The following is a 20,464-nucleotide window of genomic DNA, read 5'->3' as shown; positions in this document are numbered from 1 at the left end:
TTACACACTTAACGTGAAATGTTCAACACATCAGTTGTAAACATTGTACCGTAATCAGAAGCATGAAATTATTTAATACCTGAAAGTGCGATTTTTTAAGGGGTGGAAGATTTACCAGTGAATCAGAATCGAGAGCAACAGGACGGGGGTCTGTGGCCAGCCAGCTCTGCTCTCCAGGCGGAGCCAGTTACGGGATGAGAGCTGGCCGGGGCTAAGCGTTGCGCAAACAGCGACTGCGCGCCTGTTTACTCTGGTTGCCCTCCTAAGCCCCACGCCCTACGCGGATCACTTTGAACCCACATACTTAGATGATCTATCTGAACCTAGAAATTGCATTATCTGGACATAAGCTGCCGCGGTTGTCGAGAAGCAGTGTGGGAATAAACTGATCTGTGGTGTCGCCTGTGATAGTCCGTGAGCAAAATTCTGGCCTGAAGATCTGGGAAAAAGTTCAATTCCTCACACGAAGAGGCAACTCGCTCTACATCTACGCATATACTCCACAAGGGACAGTACAGTACGGCGGAAAGTATATCGACCCTGCAATATACACTGAAGCGCCAAAGAAACTGATAGAGGCATGCGTATTCAAATACGGAAATATGTAAACAGGCAGAACACGGCGCTGCCGTCGGCAACGCCTATATAAGTCAAAAAGTGTATGGCGCAGTTGCTAATCGGTTACTGCTGCTTCAATGGCAGGTTACCAGGATTTGAGTGAGTTTAAACGTGGTGTTATAGTCGACGCTCCAGCGATGGGACACAGCATCTTCGGGGTAGCGATGAAGTGGGGGTATCCCCGTACGACCATTTCACGAGTGTACCGTGAATATGAGGAAACCGGTAAAACATCAAATCTCCGACATCGCTGCGGCCGGAAAAAGTACGGGACCAATGACGACTGAAGAGAATAGTTCAACGTGACAGAAGTGCAGCGTTTCCGCAAATTCCTGCAGATTTCAATGCTGGGACATCAACAAATGACAGCATGCGAACCATTCAACGAAACATCATCGATATGGGCTTTCGGAACTCTCTTGGGCACTCTGGGATGCTCTCTGGTGCACTCTGGGATGCTCTGTGGGGCACTCTGCGATGCTTTCTGGGGCACTCTGCGATGCTTTCTGGGGCACTCTGCGATGCTTTCTGGGGCACTCTGAGATGCTTTCTGGGGCACTCTGAGATGCTTTCTGGGGCACTCTGAGATGCTTTCTGGGGCACTCTGAGATGCTTTCTGGGGCACTCTGAGATGCTTTCTGGGGCACTCTGAGATGCTTTCTGGGGCACTCTGAGATACTTTCTGGGGCACTCTGGGATGCTCTGTGGGGCATTGTTTATTTTATTGTTCAGTTAAAAGTTGCGAAGCATCCTTACCTATCTCGTGAGATTTTTTAAAGACTATATTTTTATTTTAAATTCTTGTCTTGATGACTGCACGACACAAAGCTTTACGCCTCGCCTGGTCCCGTCAACACCGTTGACGACTGGAAACATGTCGCCTGATTGGACGAGCCCTCTTCAAACTGTATCGAGCGGATGGACGTGTACGGGTATGGAGACAACGTCATGAATCCATGGACCCTGCATGTCAGCAGGGGACTGTTCAAGCTGGTGGAGGCTCTGTAATGGTATTGGGCGTGTGCAGTTGGAGTGATATGGGACCCCTGAGACGTCTAGATACGACTCTGACAGGTGACACGTACGTGAGCATCCTGTGTGATCACATGCATCCATTCATGTCCATTGTGCATTCCGACGGACTTCGGCAATTCCAGCATGACAGTGAGACACTCCAGACGTCCAGAATCGCTACGGTGTAGCTCCAGGAACACACTTCTGAATTTAAACACTTCTGTTGGCACCAAACTCCCCAGACATGAACATTATTGAGCCTTGCAACGTACTGTTCAGAAGAGATTTCCACCCGCTCGCATTCTTACGGCTTCATGGACAGCGCTGCAGGATTCATGGTGTCAGTTCCCACCAGCACTACTTCAGAGATTAGTAGAGTCCATGTCACGTCGTGTGGCGGCACTTCGGCCTGCTCACGGGGGGCCCCCTACACCATTGTACGCAGGTGTACCAGTTTCTTTGGCTCTTCAGCGTATTACCGATTTTCCGTCGTACTCGGTTCACATACTGAGCGAGGCAAAAACGGCTGTCCCTCTGCGCGCGCAAGTATATGCACCAACCTCTTTTTGGTCGCACAGATATCTTCGAATAGTTCTCTAACAAGTTTCGAGAGCTAAATTTTCTGTTTTTCAAGGATTCCTATCATGTAAGTTACCCGATCATTCCTGTTACACTTTCGTATGACGATCGTAGCAGCGCGTCTCTTGACTTCGTGAGATGTATATTGTCGTTCCCGTTTTATGACAGCTCCAAACTGTGAAATGATACGCTAAAGTGCTCTCACTGGCGTCTTGTCTGCGATTTCGCCTACAGAGGCATTGCATTTTGCATCCTCCTCTCCCAGTACTCAAGCGTAAACCTTAGATTAATTAAAGTATTCAGACAACGCCAAAGTTTAGATTCTTTTCCCATAAGGGTAAGAGCAATAAACTGAAACCGACCATTCGTTTCCACATAAAGCAACTACCTATAACCTCTATGATTAGCTGCATTTTACGAATGACGTGGATGACAAATCTTCACCTCTCCCCATTACGTCCGTCCCGGTATGTACTAAGAGGGCGTGCTGAAAAGTAGTGAATCAGGATCTCCATTCTATTGTCAACATCGGTTGAGATATTACATGTGATGCGTATAACTCGGTCGACTTTTTCCGCTTCGCTGACACAAGTTGCAGCTCCCTGTCGCTAGAGAGCCCCTAAATTCAGCGCGCAGTATGGTGGTGCGTAACGTAACTACGTCGGCGCTGGGAAAATAACTCATAAAACTGAAAACATGAATTCGAAGAGTTTGTCCACATATGGAGCACCCTCTCCTTCAGCACGACAACGCCAGACCACACACGAGCACTGCGACATCGATCATCCCCCATACACCCCCGACTTTGCATCATCCGATTTTTATCTGTTCCCAAAACTTCAAGAACGCCTTTGAGGTCTTCACTTAGATAGTAATGAAGCGGTGCAAGGAGAGGTGAGGTTGTGGCCATGTCAGCAAAGTCAAACATTCTACAGTGATGGTATCAACAAACCGGTCTCTCGTTGGGAGAAATGTATTCGTTGCGAAGCTGACCATCTTAAGAAAGAAGTATGTATACATAAAGAGTAAAGAAGTAGAATGTTAATGAAGTTTATTTAAATGCTTAGAGTTTTCACATAAAATATTCGGGGCATTACTTTTCCACAAGCCCTCGTTCTTGGGTGATGTTCATACTCGATCACAGTTTAATATAGATTACGTTAACAGAGCACCGTTATATTTCAAAAACTATGTTTTTCAGACCGTTTCTGATTTTATATTTACCGAGCGAGGTGGCGCAGTGGTTATCACACTGGACTCGCATTCGGGAGGACGACTGTTCAATCCCGCGTCCTGCCATTCTGATTTAGGTTTTCCGTGATTTCCCTAAATCGCTCCAGGCAAATGCCGGGATGGTTCCTTTGAAAGGGCACGGCCGACTTCCTCCCCCATCCTTCCCTAATCCGATGAGACCGATGACCTCGCTGTTTGGTCTCTTCCCCCAAAAAACCCAACCCCCAACCCCTGATTTTATATTTATTCTGTTTTTGCGAGACAAGCACGTAACAGCTCGTATTTCCCAGTACGTTACACACGCCTTATATGCGCTGTGGAGAAACACATTCGTGTTCAATAATACAACGTTAGCCACCGTGTCGTGAGTTGGCAATTTGATCGAAGCTGATAGTTTCCAAAACTAAAAATGTGCGGCGAGCGTACAGTGCCGCCGTCTGTTAGTTACAGTGCCGCCGTCTGTTAGTAAATAGAGAAGTTCCGTGCGAAACATAACAGTGCGGTGCACTTCCGTGGAAGCCCGCATCTCGCGGTCGTGCGGTAGCGTTCTCGCTTCCCACGCCCGGGTTCCCGGGTTCGATTCCCGGCGGGGTCAGGGATTTTCTCTGCCTCGTGATGGCTGGGTGTTGTGTGCTGTCCTTAGGTTAGTTAGGTTTAAGTAGTTCTAAGTTCTAGGGGACTGATGACCATAGATGTTAAGTCCCATAGTGCTCAGAGCCACTTCCGTGGAAAGCAAGAACGATGTTCGTTACAGGCAGTGTGAGAGAGCTCCTAGCAAGCACAGTTAGATGATACATCAGCACATCGACACTCGTGAGTCGCGAGCATTTTCCGCTGTCTGAGAAGTGTGTACTCCAGGCATTGTCCGTAAGCCGCGCGTCAGTGGAGTCCGGAAGGAAAAGAGGCGTTCAAGCGACCAGCCGGAAGAGGGGGAACAGGGCTCGCCGGAGGTTTGTCGCCTGCTGGGCTACTGACCGCATCCTGATTTTCAGCCAGTGGGAGCACCGACGTCGCAGCTGCCTTCCGGAACACCGCGGAGCTTCAACTGGCTGTCGTTAGGGGCGCTGCTATCCGCTTGAAGGCTCGCCTTCTCCTGCGGAAGCCTCTCAGTGCGCCAAAGCCGTCACTTCCTTCTTCTCGAATGCTTATGATGCATCTTCCGAGCATGCCATATCCACACTGCGTAGAAGTAAATAGTGACCCTAGAGAGGTACAATGTGTCAAGTTTCGCCCTCCCTTTGTACACCACAACCATATAGGTGGTGGTCGCTCCGCGCAACTCATACCGAACGATACACAGGCAGTGAAATTTCATGTCATCCGATTTGCCTAAAAAAAAATTTTATGTAGATCAGTAAAAGCTACATCCGTTTATTTAATTAGTTTCTCAGTAAAATTTTTACTATTCCCGTAAAAAATACAAAAACCACTCTCTCTCCCTCTCTCTCTCTCCTTTGATTTTGACGAAATTACATGGTAAGAAACTATTATTTTTCTGCGTCTCCTAGCCACATACAACAAGCTTATATAATGAACTTATTGCCCATAGTTACTGTGATACTTCAAAGTAAAGCACAACACCGCGCATGTTTTGAAAAGTTTGCAGTGAAAAATGTAGTCGCTGGCCAGTTTGTTTGGAGCGTTTTATGCCATACATTAAAGTTTACGAAATGCAGTTAACATATCGAATCTGTTTTTAACGGTGAAGGAGTCATACCCCTTTCCATTCTCGATTAAACACACGAGATGTATCGGAGACACGTGCGGAGCTGTCTCGTATTCCACTTCCTCGTATGTTGCCGATAAAATTCGAAGCTGGATGTGGGAGAGAAACTTGATAAAACGAAAAGACACTGGGAGACACCAGCTAATCACGCTGACAGTGTATTTTTAGGATTCCATATCTCAGTCGGTGAAAAATTCAACCCTTAGTCTCACTTCGTTGTGCGGCTGTTTAAGAACCCTTCTCTCAGAAACGTTCAGATGTATAAAGTTCAAATTTAATTTTAAATGCGAACATTTTTAGGTTAGGCTTTACCGTGACTGTTACTGACATTAAATGTAACAGCTAGTTCACTGTTACCAGTCTCCGTTTTATTTATTTCCACGACGAGTTTCGAAGGCTTAAACCTCCATCATCGGGTGGATTTACATTAGTTAGTATTGCATACGTGTGTGTGTTGTGTTACGATTTTTGGAGGAACTTGTGGCACTGCCTCCAGTGGTCACAGGTTCCTTTTGCTGTCGTAACACATAACATGTGATGTGTTACGACAGCAAAAGGAACCTGTAACGCGCGCGCGCGCGCACACACACACACACACACACACACACGATACTAACTAATGTAAATCCACCCGATACCCGATGATGGAGGTTTAAACCTTCGAAACGCGTCGTGGAAATAAATAAAACTGCGGCTGGTAACAGTGAACTAGTTGTTTCACTTAATTGAAATTTAATGTTGCATACTAAAAAGTACGATCGCTTGGTGGTGTGAAAAAAGTTGGCTTCTGCGAAAATGCAATTAAAAGATACGGCCATTTATGACATATTTTGACTCTGGCCAGTAGATTTCGATAACGGCGAAAAGTCGCCGAACTTAACGATTCCCGGAATGGATGAATTACGTATATACATAATTAAGTTTGCGTGGAACCCTCGATGAGCGAGCTCTATTCGCATTTTAAAGGATTTTTTTTTTATTTTGTCCGTGCTTCCTGATTTCAGGAAACATTACGTATCGTATATGAATTTGTTCACAACATTCCCTATATCATTGAATTAATTCGCTCATTTATGCAATCAACTTGAAAAATAACTAATGTAAGGCAAACCCAATAGAAATGCGAGAGGATACAGTGAGTAAACACGCAGAGAGAAAACAGCAATGATGTTGTGTATCTTGAAGTTTTCCCGGCGTATTGATTGGTCCATCAAATTTCGGGCTTGCAGCCGGATCACGTTGACATCTTGGCACGATATTTCGGCTAACAAACATGCAGCCATCTTCAGGTGAGTACGAGACTGAAGATTACTGGTGCGCGTCGTTCTATATACACCGAAAATTGGCGCGGCGGCGCTTGCGCAGTGGAGAAGGCTAATACCGCGCCCCCTATCTAATTTGGCGCGCTCTGCAGCAGAAGCGGGCCGCGCATGCGTAGTGGTGTACCCACATTTGCGCTATCTGTCGTAAAGCGCCTTCGCGCAGCTGAGGCGCGGTAGTCGAAAGTATAAAATCAATTTTCGTCAGCCGTCGCACTAGATGCAGACCCATGTCTCTGTGAAGCGATTAAAGAAATTACAGGATCCCATGCTTTATCCATCTGAAAGTCGCCGTCTCGATTAATAAGATCTTCTGCCAATCGTATCTCCACGGACTCCTTGATAATGGATTCCCAAAAAGATCTAGTTGTCGCAATGATGGTGCGATAGGCGGGCGCCGTAGGTACACGAGGGGGTGGGGGGTGGAGGGTTCGGAGCGCACGTCCTCAGGCCCTTCGCCAAGGCACAGGATCCTGTGCTTCCTTCTACGCTCTGTGGTGATATCTCCACATAGCTTTTCGTCGTTGCAGGTGCTGTTCCAGGGTTTGCAAACCCACCTTTTTTTTTCCATCCACATGAACACTATTTAATTCATCATACGCCTTGTCTGCTTACGGTATTATCAAATGTCCTTTAGATTTTGCAAAAGCGTCGTTGGGAAGCTCGGGGTATGCAGAACACCATAAAACAAATTTTAATCACAACGTTTTAGCGGAGAGCCGTTGGTCAACTGGGCATCTTTGCATTCTTATAAAGCAGTTATCAAAACTGAGCTTCCATTTTCTTAAAGCTGTACGTTCCCTTTCGTAAATTTAGCGACTTGCTGATTTCAACGCACGCTTCTTTTTATTAAAGGGAACAGATACAAAATTGTCAAATGTTAGCAAGATACAGTAAGTCCTAAGTTTGGCTTCGGTAGACACTACAGGAACCTAAAGGTAAAGTTTGCTTTAAGTAGAAACTCATTGTTCTTTTCTTCATCGGTTTCCGTTCTCAAGACTTTCGCAAAACTCTAGATAGGTATTCCATAAAGTGTTCTGTTAGCCACTCGGCAGTGATGCAAAGTGCCCAAAGAGGCAGATGTGCAACATGAACAGTTTCTGAGAATAAAGCTGCCATTTCCTTCGCGGGGGAATACAGTCCTATGGAATTTTTTGAAAGAAATTTCCGCCATTTGACTGTTAATTGTTGGTTTTTACACAATCACGATGTCTACTTTATAGCCACTCTCAAGTGCATGTTGAAATGTTAAAATATGTCTGCCCTGTCTATGACATATCTTCGTCGAAAAAACGTATTTCTGCTCTTCCAGACCAGTTGTATTAAGGGATACTAGTACATCTCGAAGACACGCAATCGATTGCCACTGTGTACAGTGAAAAACCATTAACACACACTAAGGCGTATTTAACACCTAATACTCGTATTTTGCTGTGACCTGTGTTCTGTCGCTTCAGTACATTTGATGAACGGAAGTGCCGGAATGCTGGTGACAGCAGTGTAAGCGTATTAGCTGTTAAGTACGCCATAGTGTGTGATAATGACTACACTGTGCACAGTGGCAACCGTATTAAGTTTCTTCGATATGTACTCGTATACTGTAATGCAGCAGCTGGTCTAGAAGACGAGAAATAAGCGTCTTCGACGATGACATGCCACAGACAGGGCACACACATTTTAACATTTCAGCATTCACTTCAGAATGGCTTTAAAGACTAAATCATGATTTTGTGAAAAAACTAACAATCAGGTGGTTGAAATTTCTTTCTTAAAAAAGCTGCCATCGTCTTCCAACCGACGCTTCAGCGTTACTTACTTCGGTGGATGTGTGTTAACACACGCATACATCTGCCAGACACTGTGCGGTGCATCACAAGTGGTATTAAACATTGTTGCTAATTATTCCCCTTCCCATCACACTCGAAAACGGTGTGAGGTAGAAAAATGTCTGGTGGACACTTTGTACGAGCCGTCGCCTCTTAAGTTGTCCGTACGATCCGTAGGCGTGTTGGAGGCGGTAGAATGGATCTGCAGTCCATCACACATTCTGCTTGTCTAAACTTCCTGCGAAGGCTTTCATGGAAAGAACGTCGTATTCCCTCCTAGGGTTCCCATTGAAGCTAATGGATACCTTTCTGTAACACTCAAATATTGATCGAATCAACCAGTAGCCGGCCGCTGGTGGCCGAGCGGTTCTGGCGCTACAGTCTGGAACCGCGCGATCGCTACGGTCGCAGGTTCGAATCCTGCCTCGGGCATGGATGTGTGTGTTGTCCTTAGGTTAGTTAGGTTTAAGTAGTTCTAAGTTCTAGGGGACTTATGACCTCAGCAGTTGAGTCCCATAGTGCTCAGAGCCATTTGAATCAACCAGTAACAATTCTAGAACAACGCCTTTAAGTTGCTTCTGCGTGTGCTTCAAGTTCCACTTAATTGGGATCTCGTGCACTCCAGTATTTTTTCAAGAATGGGTCACTCGAGCATCTTGCCCTAGTGCAGTTTCATCAGACAAATGACTGCAGACCGTGGCTGTCACATGAGAATTTTTTTATGATACGCAGCAACCAGCCACATTGGTTTTAGGTTGCTTTATTCAAACAGCACCGTCGGCGGTTTCGAATTCACGCAAGTCGTCGGAACCGGCAGCGATGCTTTCCGAATAAAGTAACCTAAAACTAATTCGTGGCTGGTTGCTGTACACCACAAATAGTTCATTTGAGCTGGGTTTCCTTTGTAGCTGCGCTACATTCCCAACAAGCCGTAATCAGGCTTTCGCTTTCCTACATCTTACGTGGTCGTTCGCTTTTAAGTCACTTCGTAACGATTGCAACCTACGTTTATGGCATTTGTATATTTAGAGAAAGCTTCTGACAGTGTTGATTGCAGTACACTCATTGAAATGCTGTAGATATTAGAAATAAAATACAGGCAGCGAAAGGAAACAAAGAGGGAATTTAGCTCCACAGAGAAGAAATAGGGTATTCGCTGTCTGGCAGAATTACAGAGTCGTTGGCAAACCTCAAAAGACTTGGAAGAGCAGCCGCACGGAGTGGATAGTATCTTAAAAAATAGTGGGAGTTAATCATAAATACCAGTAAAACAAAGAGAAATGGAATGTAGTCGAATTAGTGTGATGCCGAGGCAATTAGATTAGAAAATGACACTAGAAATAAATGAGTTGCCCTATTTCGGTACAAAATTAAATGATGATAGCCGAATAGGATAGAATATAAAATTCAGACTGGGCGCAGCAAGAACAGCATAACTGAAAAAGAAATTCATTAACATGTAATATACATGAAAGTGTTCGGAGAGCAGCTTTGTACAAAAGTGAAACGTAGATACGCAGTTGAGACAAGAATACAATAAAAGCTTTCGATGTGGTGCTACAGAAAAATGCTGAGTGGGTAGATAGAGTAACTAATGAAGCGGCACTGAATTGAATCAGTGAAAAAATAAATTTATGGCACAACTTGACTAATAGGAGGGAAGGGTTGATACACACATCCTGAGGTATGAAGTAGCCATCAGTTTGTTTATCGGTGGGAAGTATTGGGGGGAGGGGGGGGAGGGGAGTGGTAATTGTATGAGAAGACAAAAGGATAAGTACAGCAAGCAGGTACATCTGGATGTTTGGTGTAGAAATTACGGGGAGATGAAGACGCATGTACGGGATTGAGTCGTGTGGGGAGCTGCGTTAAACAAGTTTGTTGATTGAACAATAAACAACAACAAAACTTATACGTATATGTTTAATCGGCATGATTGAATGAAGCAGCATTAAGTTACATTTATCAACAACTGATGAAATACACCACCCATCGCAACAAATATAAAATCTGTCAGTCATTCTTTGTCTCCGTCCTGTCACTGACCGATGACATTTCACCCTGCATAACAGCATGGTGATCTGTCTTATTTCTACTCACTCTGATAAATCGTATATGTATGTGGGGTACAAGGATGTTAGTACTAAAAACAGCTCTCTCTGAACACCCGCGGCCTGTAATAACGGATTGCATTTTATCACACAAAAAGTGTTTGAGCCAGTAACATATTTGAGGCCCCATTTAATGTGCTCTGCATCACTGTCTGCAGTGCAATAAAGTGTTGAACTTGTTCTGGAAGTATAGGAATTACATACACATTCACGGTCTTTGGGTACCACTGTTCATCTCCCACCGTTTCCTGTAATTAGCAGTAGTTCGTTAATTAACGATGTATTTTTTTTACGTTACATGTACTACTTTCTTGATCGCCACGTAAAAAAAAAGCGCGGATATGACTCTGAAAGACAGTTTATTCCTTCAGAATGTCCATCTCCGTAGCGTAGCGGTAGCGTTACCGCCAACCACGCAGGGGACCCGGATTCGATTCCCGGCAGGGGACTTGCTGTTGTGTGTCCATTATTTCCATCATCATTGACTCGCAAGTCGCCGATTTCCCTTCAGAATGCAGTCCGTACTCCAAATCGCGTCGCGTATAGAAAGAAAAGGCACGCGCACACGCTCACGCACGCGCGAGAGAGAATCCATCTTCCACAACATCCAAAATACGTCATGTTACGTTATAATGAACAAGGTAAGTGTTGCGTCCCCCCCCCCCCCCCACCAAAGTAAGTCACATTAGTGCGATTGTTTCTCTGTAGTATTATTTTATTCTCTATTTAGAAGGCAAACGAACAGTAGTTACACACCATAGAAAGCATCCAGTCGTGATGAGTGGTAATAATATTTGAACTTAATGACGAATCACATCACGTGATACGTCCGCAGAGGCAGTTAAAATATCGTACAACAGAATTGTCTCACGTTTCTTAGACATATCCAGTAGAGATAGGCATTCAGGATAAAAAATAAAGAACGGCATACTCAAATGTCAGGAGCTTGAAACGAACCACCGTCCCTGAACCGTAATGCCATACAGCAGATGAAATACCTTGTTAGGACAGTTTTATTGGTCTCGAATAGGTCAAGGACGATTTCTGTAACACGAAATTCTCAGTTTGCTTTATAATCGTTTCCAAGATAATAGAAAAAGTGAGTGTTAAAGAGGAAACGTCGTCTATTCAAAGCGTAAACAAGCCCTCTATTTCCTTCCTCTTCTAACGACGTATTATCGAGCACGTTTTCGCAGCTTTGAATTTGTAGCATGACGTGACAATACCAAAGATCTTCGTGTTACGGATGCCTTGTAATATGTATGACTGATGAGTTAATCCATAGTTAATTTAGTAATGGAGGGTATCTGGGGGTAAACATTGAACTTGAATAGAGTAAGCCGGTAGAAATCGGTATAGGCCCAAGGGCGCCGACATCAAAAATTTCTGTGGGTGAATATCAGTAGCGGAATGCAGAATGTTTTCTGGGGAGCCTCGATATATTTTTTAAAATGATTACCTTTCATTTATAATCTTTCATGGACAGTGCCTGTGTCATAAAGATAAGTGCTGACGCAGGGACTGTCCCAGATCAGTTGGGACCACTGCTGACTTAAAAGCAACAGAAATGAAACCAAACTAGAGTTCAAATGTACTTGAACGAACCCAGAGGCGTAACGTACACGACCTTTGAACGCTGGGAAAATTTTTGCCCGGCGAAGAGCTCTTGCTCCACGCATCCCTTCAGTTTGACCCTCTTCTTTACACTAGCTATTAATACGCCAACATCCCTTCAGTCTACAATAAAGTTACCGCGTCCTTCTAAGACATTGTCTCAACAAACAAAACGATAACAGTTTCGCTGAAATCTTAAACTAAACCACTGCTACGTTAAAAAAATTGAGGTAGTCTGTAACAATCGGCTTCCGTGTATCTCGGATTATTCTTTATTATTGCTCAATATTAGCAAGCAGATATTTTAAAACTATTGTTGACGAATGGAGTCGACGTATTGTAGCGTGTTATTTGTAAGGAAACATTGAAGCAAGCCGAAAAGAAGGGATTCCATTCACAGTATAGTGCGGTTATTCTTCTGGGGAGTGCCTTTGACTTGGCCAGGGAAAGACAAGGAATGGGGCAGTCTGTTGCTTGGTTGCCTTTGCCCAAAAACATCTTTAAAAAAACGTGTATTTCAGAGGTCACAAATTTTAATTTCGATCTCAGTGTTTCAGTAGTTCATTATTTGTTGATAAACGCAAGTGAAAAATAATTTTTTGTTTTTGTTTTTATCAAACTAAAAATTTTGTGGGTGTGGCGTACCCGCAAGATTTTGTATGTGGGTGCTTGAGGAACGCGATTTCACTTCATAGCTGTGGCGATCAGCATGTCAACAATTTTTCCTTTTAGTGTTGTTACATTCTTACTTCGTTCCACACTGACGTTTCAGACCGTTTCTTGGGAAGTAAATGTCAGTGCACGTATCAACCATTGACGTTTACGTTAATATTTGTTGATTTGATCGATGATAAAAGATATTCGTATCTTTAAGTTTCACAGATTTCTAGTATTTATTGATGTACTACAGTATTAGCATCGCAAAATCTCTGACAAAACAAATGGGATCTACCAACTATACGAATGGTTCGCATTGTTAGCAGAAGCCACACATGATTTGTTGAGTAAAAGCAGATGATCGTGATTTAAACTTAATTATTTGAATTACAACTGTGGTTGACTTAAACAGTAATATTTATTTAGTTCTCCTCTTTAAAAGTAATAGCGACAGTTGGACATATCAGTGACAGAAAATGGAAAAACGGGCTTCAGTCATCCTTTTTCTTAACTTTTTGAAGATTATAGTAATAGTCACCAGAAACTTAGCTGTATCATATTACAAATTATTACATCTCATACAGCTTTATCGACATAGAGGGAAAAAATAGTGACATACAAAAAATGTTTTTAACCGTAGATACTAAAAAAGCGTATCAGCTCCTACTATCGTTCCATTTCGAACAATATGATGCACATACCACAGTGCCCAATGAGTGAGTGCCACTTCTTCACAAAAGAAACGTGAACGGTAAATAATCAGAATGTTGTCCGACAACGTTCATACACCTCACGAATACTTGCGCTATACGTTTTTTGTTTTTGTATTTTGCATTGCCCATAGGTACAACGATAGCTTTGTTTGGTTTGCGTGCATATAAGCTGGCACATGATGTTTCGAATACAAAAATTCCATTTGATTCAGCACTCGTTGGTTTTCAATCTGGCGGCAGCAACGGGCGCTTCTCTTGTTTCCCGATGCTGCCGCTAGGTGTCAGTTGTGCTGTGCCTAGAGAGCCAGCTGTGCCCGTAAGTGCTGCCACCAACAGCGAGTTCACAAGCTACTGTCGGCTGGCACAGCTGATCGGAAGAACATGTAAATAAACAAAAAGGCAATTTATCTCACGTAGCTGACAGGGGGGTGTTCCTCCTTGCGACCAGTTGCATGCAGCCAACGGAGCAGTGCGCGCCACGTAATCTGCTATCGTAGCTAAGTTCGGCGGATGTTAACAGAGACGTTAACATGGAATTCCACGAGGGAGAATTGGAATACTTGAAACGGTTAGTAGGCGCGCGTTTTATTAATACAGCGTATCCTAAATAATGTTGACAGACATAATTTGTGGAGCTTACTGAGATGTGCCGGCGTCACTTACAGGAACTTGCTTTGCTTGAAGACACAATTGTCTTTTTTCGTTCTTACTGTATTACTTGATGTCCTTAACATAAAGAATTGCTAACTTCTCTGTTTCCTTTTCTCAGTTACGGTACGCATAAATGTAAAGACATTGTGGCTCATAATTTATCTGCACAGTTTCTTCGCTACTTTCGAAAGACAATGACTTCCAACTGTCATCCCTGACAGCGTTTATACGTTAGCAGATTCTTAACATTCTCGGCAACCGGCACTTCCCTGTTATGGCATACTCAAACCTCAGGAAGAAAATAAGAAGAAATCATTTTTGTACTTGGTTGAGAACAGGGAATAGTTCAACGTTGCGTAATTAGAGACGAGCGTCATTTTCGCAGGACAGAAAAATGTCAAGTTTACCAAAAATACTAGTTAACTGTGTTAAGTCGAGGAAATGTAAAAATTGTCATTTTGCGATTTGCATGCGATTGAACATAACGTTTATTCAATATTGTCGGTTGTTTTCTTCTACTGCTGCGTTTCCATCACTACATAAAATTTTAAAACAAATTGTTGAGTTACGGTTACACCTTTCGTATTGAACAGTCGCAAGTTTCAGATATGAAAGTACATAGAGTTCCAGTCTCCCTTAAAGTTCCCGAATTCCATTTATAGTTTTTGTTAGATCTGAATAAAAATATGAAACATCATCCAGTCAAAAGCTTGAACCTCTGTATAACGTAGGGACAGAAAAAATAAGCTGTGACTAAATATTTATGCAGCTTCTTTCAGTCTGTACTTAATTGTTGATCATTGCATCATCTTCTCAAAAAAGTCTGAGGTTGCTATTAATATTATCCACAAGGTCATCAATATATAACATGAACAGCAAGGGGCCCAACCCATTTCTCTGGGGTACTCTCGGAGTTAATTCTACGTCCCTCGATGACTTTCTATCAAAGATAACTTGTGGCATCCTCCCTATCAGAAAATTTTCAGTCTAGTCCAAAATATCGCTTCATACCCCTATACCATGGTACTTTCGATAATAAGTGTAGGTGTGATACCGAGTCAAATACTTTTCAGAAATTGAGGAATAGTGCTTCCACATGACTGCCTTAATTCATGGCATTCAGTATGCCATTGAAGGAAAGTGCAAGCTGGGTTTCACGTGATGCATTTTTTTCAAAATGCTTGCCGGTTGGTATGGAGGAGATCAATCTGTTAAAGATACCTCATTATGTTTGCGCTCCGAATATGTTCTAAGACTAAAACAAATCGATCTCAAGGATATTGGACGGTAATTTTATGTATCACTTCTCCTACCCTTCTTATAGACGGGTGTGACCTGTGACTTTTTTCCCAAGAACTGAGCACGGTTTTTTGTTAGAGGGATCTACGATAGATAATTGTTAGAAGAGGGGCTAGTTTAGCCGCAAATTCAGTATAGAATCTGACAGGGATTCCGTTGGGCCGTGGAACTTTGTTCAATTTTAATGATTACAGCTGTTTTTCGCCGGCCAGTGTGGCCGAGCGGTTCTAGGCGTTTCAGTCTGGAACCGCGCGATCGCTACGGTCGCAGGTTCGAACCTTGCCTCGAGCATGGATGTGTGTGATGTCGTTAGGCAAGTTATGTTTAAGTAGTTCTAAGTTCTATGGGAACTGATGACCTCAGCTGTTAAGTCCCATAGTGCTCAGAGCCATTTGAACCATTTTGAACAGCTGTTTTTCAACACCACCGACATTAAAACTCACTTCATTCATCTTTTCAGTTGTGGAAGAATTAAATTGGGGCAATTCTCCTAGGTTTTCCTTTGTATAGGAACATTTGAAAACGGAGTTACGCATTTCAACTTTTGCTTTGCTACCCTCAATTTCAGTTCCAGTCTTTCTCGTTAGCGGCAGCACACTAACTTCGGTGCCACTAACAGCCTTTACATACGACCAGAATTTCTGTGAAATATCATTTTACAATATTCTACTACGGTAGTCATTGAAGGCTTCACGTACTGCACTCTTGATAGCCAAACGTGTTTCATTCAGCATCTGTCTGTCTATAGCTCTATGCTTTATTTTACACCTATTATGTAGTAGTCTTGTTTCTTGAGAAGTTCCTTTAGAGTAAGTGTAAATCATGGAGGGTCTGTCCAATTATAACCCATTCTACTGGATACATAACCATTCAGTGCACGGTCAACTATATTTTTAAAGTGTGAGCCTTGGCTCCTCTACATGCTCCTGTCTTGAGTTTGTCACTCAGATATGACACTGCTACTTTACTGTCTAGTTTCCTAAACAAATAAATCTTTCCACTTGTCTTAGTTGTCCTTCGTACTAGGTCATCGTTGCCACAAACCCGTCGTGAACACAGACACGAATTTCGATGTGGACATCCTCAAAGAGGTAAGGTGTGTTTCTTGGCATTAGATCCAACATATTTGCATCATGAGTGGGTTCCCAACTATCTGTTTTAGGTAGTTTTCAGAAAACGTATTTAGCCTAGTAATGTTTCACAAGATGTCTTATCACATCCACCATTAACAAAACTGTGATTTTCCCAATAGATTGTTGAATGATTACTGTGTGATTGGGCCCTGAGGTTATTTCTCCTAAGTTTTAGATTACATCAGGAGATGAATCTGGTAGTGGACAGACAGATCCAATTGCCATTTTATGTCAACCCCCTGATACAAGAGATTTCTCAGCTACCTCGCAAGCAGTTTCTGCTTCTGTCTCGGTGGATTTGATTTTCTCGTCTACAGCGGCAAATACATCACCTCCCTTTCCCGTTAGCCTATTCTTTCTATATGCACTTATATTTTCCCCAAAAATCTCGCTTCTATCAATTTCAGGTTTCAACCCTCTTTCCGTACCTAATACCACCTGAGCTTCACTGCTTTTCAGTATTTTATTGCGAAAGCTAAGGCAGTTTACTACTAAGATTTTAATACTGTTGCCTGTGGGGTGCATTCTTGCCTACCCTTGTGGCTAATCCATGTACTGTCATTTCGATACTAACAAGACGGTCATGTCGTAGTCTGGTGTCATTGCGTAGTTCAGTAGGCGATCGTCTGCTGTCTACCTGTTCCATACATGGTCCTTGCCTACGCAGTATGCACTTCAGGAGATGAAACAGCCTATTCTCTTACGACCGGGTCACTCATGGGAGACCGCCGATTCGGCCCCATTCGGACGCGTTTTTGTTGTAGGGGGCGCCTTATGGCACTTGATTTCGTGTTTCCACTTCGCTTGACGCCTCTGCTATTACTGGGCTTGGTGTTACCATTTCCGCCCACTGGTGATGCTGCAGGGAGGTGCTGTACGCACAAGCCCAACTACTTACTTCTGGTATCCTTTCTCATGCAGCCTCTGAGTTGGAATTCATTTGGGTCTTTTATTCTGGGTTCGTTTGTCCACTTCCGTATGCTTTCAATTGCAACTAGTAATTTACTAATATAAAAGCGTGGTTTCGGCGCCTGCTACTGTATGGCAAAGTTAGCGTCAGGGCTGGGTTGCATTCTCACGGCCGGACCTTCTCCTCCGGGAAACGGAACATGTAGTGGCTGCGGCAAGTAAGTTAACGGCCCTGACAGTCAGCCCGAGGTCGCTCTGCAGCACCACACCAGTCTCGTAGAAGATTCTCTCTGCGCTGTCCGCCGCGGAGATTCGGCCGCACGGAGTAAGCACTCTTGTCGGATGCTCCAACCTCAGCATTTACTCGCTTTGCCTATTACGCAACCTTAGTGTAATTCTCAGTAGTAATTACCGAAAAATGAATTCATTTTCTAATGTATATCGAATCTGTTAAAGTACATTATTCGGTAGGAGGGACGAAGGGAACTGGACTCTTATTCTGGAGGAGTACGGTTCGAATTCTCCTGCAGACATTCCCTTCATGTTTTGCGTTAACAACATACGAATGCAGGTTTGTTGGATAATAAATTGAGTAGTTCTCTCATTCTTGACCTGTGGGGATTAGTGATCCATCTCCATTTACGTTGACGTCGACGAATTGTTAAACTGTAAATTTTCATTACTTTTTCGAGTGGTGATAGTATTTCAAGCCCTCCATTCTGTGGTAAGCTCTCAGTATTCTTTGTAGGCCATAGCAGGAAACCGAAAACAGGCATAGGTACCGATAAAACAATTCGAACACTCCTAAGCGGTAAGTTACTCAGGGTGGTATTCTCCTTAAACACTCATAGGCCTTGTAGCATATCGCATCTGGAAACTTGCCGGGCTTGTCCTACAGAAACAAAGGTGCAAAATAAAGCATTACTCTCTCTCGTGTCTCAGGACTGAGAGATCGATGGAAGTTAACTGGGACGTCCCTAGTTACTAGAATTTTCATCAACTAATAATGTGCCAACGATGCTACATGCTAAGAGATTAAAACTGTGGACCGGACCGAAACTAGAACTCGGGATTTTTGCCTTTCGCGAGCAAGTGCTCTACCAACTGAGCCACCCAAGCATGACTCACGATCCGTTCTCACAGCTGTACTTCCGCCAGTACGTCGTCTCCTACCTTCTAAACTTCACAGAAGCTCTCCTGCAAAGTTTCCGGGACTACCACTCCCGGAAGAAAAGATGCTGCGGAGACGTGGCTTAGCCACTACGTGCAGGATGTTTCTAGAATGAGATTTTCATTCTTCAGTGGAGTGGGAGCTGATACGAAACTCCCTGGCAAACGGAAGGCAGTTTGGAAGGTAAGAGAGGTGTTACTCTCGTAAGTAATGCTGTGAGAATGGGTCTTGAGCCGTGATTGGGTAGCTCTGTTGGCAGAGCATTTGCCCGCTAAAGACAAAGGACCCAAGTTCGAATCTCGGTCCGGCACAAAATTTTAATCTGCCAGGAAGTTTCATATAACCGCACATCACGCTACAGAGTGAAAAATCTGATTTTACGTGTACATTAATCACATGTCTCATTGTGAACTCGTTTTCTCTTCTATCGATTCGCATCCTGTTAAACTACAGGTGTGGTTAGTTACCTATTGCCTGTAATCCAGTCGTTGCGTAGGGACGTTTAGCTTGGCGGCATCGTTTGTGCTGCTCGGGGCTGGCTGGCTGGCTGGCTGGCTGGTTGGTTGGGGACCGAACAGTGAGGTCATCGGTCCCATCGGATTAGGGAAGGATGGTGAAGGAAATCGGTCGTACCCTTTAAAAGGAAACATGCCTGCATTTGCCTGAAGCGATTTAGGGAAATCACGGGAAACCTAAATCAGGATGGCCGAACGTGGGTTTTAACCTTCGTCTTCACGAAAGCGAGTCCAGTGTGCTAACCACTGCGCCACCTCGCTCGGTGTATTGAAGTAATGGGTTATATGTCGGCATGGGTTCCACGCTTTCCATCAACCTCACCATTCACACTATCTGCAGCAAAACGACACGAACATGATACTACATTTCACACGCACTTCTCATCTATACCACAAATAAATACGGTTCAGGCAACTAGCACGTAAGCACCCGAAATGGCGTGAATTAAGTAGTCTTACTCCAGACGACACGACGCTAAGAATAAGATGGTTACGATTGCAGTATTTCCCAGATTTGCTGTAAATGTATATTGCTGTTTCCCTTAGCAGATGAATAGGAACGTTCTGTAATTTAATCTTCATGGTCCCTACTTCAACCGAAAGTAAGAGCTACTGGATAGTCATTGAAAGCAGGTTCTTGCACTTCCGTTTGTAACTTTCCTCAGGATAATGCCACAAAGACTTTTATCATAACATCAGAGTTCATGAGTACTCTTATTGCCTCTTCGTATTTTTGTGCACGTAAATGTGCAGATGGAATCCAATTTAGTCTAAATGGGAGAATGCCACCACATATTTTATCATTTTCCAGGACAGACTGCACTACTAACTTGTGAACCATTTCTCTGTGCTGCCTCAGTATCCTGCCATTCACTTCTCCACTTACAAGGCAACTTCTGAATAGCGCGTCACTCGCTTCGTTGGGCCGGAGCCATGGGACTTTCCACAGTCGTGATCAGTGTCCTGTCTGTCTGTAGTCGTAGAACGTTAAACACCCATGTATTACACTCAGGCAAAATAGTAATACAGTGCAGGAGACGTCGTACTGAAACAGTTTACATTTGGTCGTCATAATGTGACTGATGAATATGCAGTACAGAACAATTAAAGAAATTTGAGAATACAGGTTAGACAGTGAACACCAAATGGATATTCTGAAACTATCGATATCACTCGTCCGCTTCTGCCCACGACATAATCAAAATGCCGGACATACACCAAACATTGCAGTACAGCACACGTAAAATAAGATCAACACAATTACAAAATTTTGTCACATTCGCAGTTTTTTTTTTATATTATCTGTATGAGGCATGGAAATCATAACGTATTGGTGATAAATGAAAATTCGTGCCGGACAGGGACTCGAACCCGGA

At 43.5% G+C, this 20,464-nt stretch overlaps 1 protein-coding gene across 8 annotated transcripts in view; it reads left to right on the top strand.

Moving 5' to 3' along the window:
* Positions 1-20,464, top strand: part of LOC126236693 (oxidation resistance protein 1) — a 785,360-nt gene that overhangs the window by 264,175 nt on the left and 500,721 nt on the right. The window contains exon 1 of one of the 8 annotated variants that reach the window (XM_049946193.1): positions 13,921-13,978. The exons of the other annotated variants lie outside the window; for them this stretch is intronic. Coding sequence (XP_049802150.1) covers positions 13,941-13,978 — 38 coding nt within the window. The 5' untranslated portion in view covers positions 13,921-13,940. Of the gene's footprint in view, positions 1-13,920; positions 13,979-20,464 lie in introns of those variants that run through there. 8 annotated transcript variants of the gene reach the window in all.

This window comes from Schistocerca nitens, chromosome 2 (assembly GCF_023898315.1).
Source record: "Schistocerca nitens isolate TAMUIC-IGC-003100 chromosome 2, iqSchNite1.1, whole genome shotgun sequence".
Classification (NCBI taxonomy): Eukaryota; Metazoa; Arthropoda; class Insecta; order Orthoptera; family Acrididae; genus Schistocerca; species Schistocerca nitens.
Note: the sequence above shows the minus strand (reverse complement) of the source record. Positions and strands in the feature narration are given on the sequence as shown.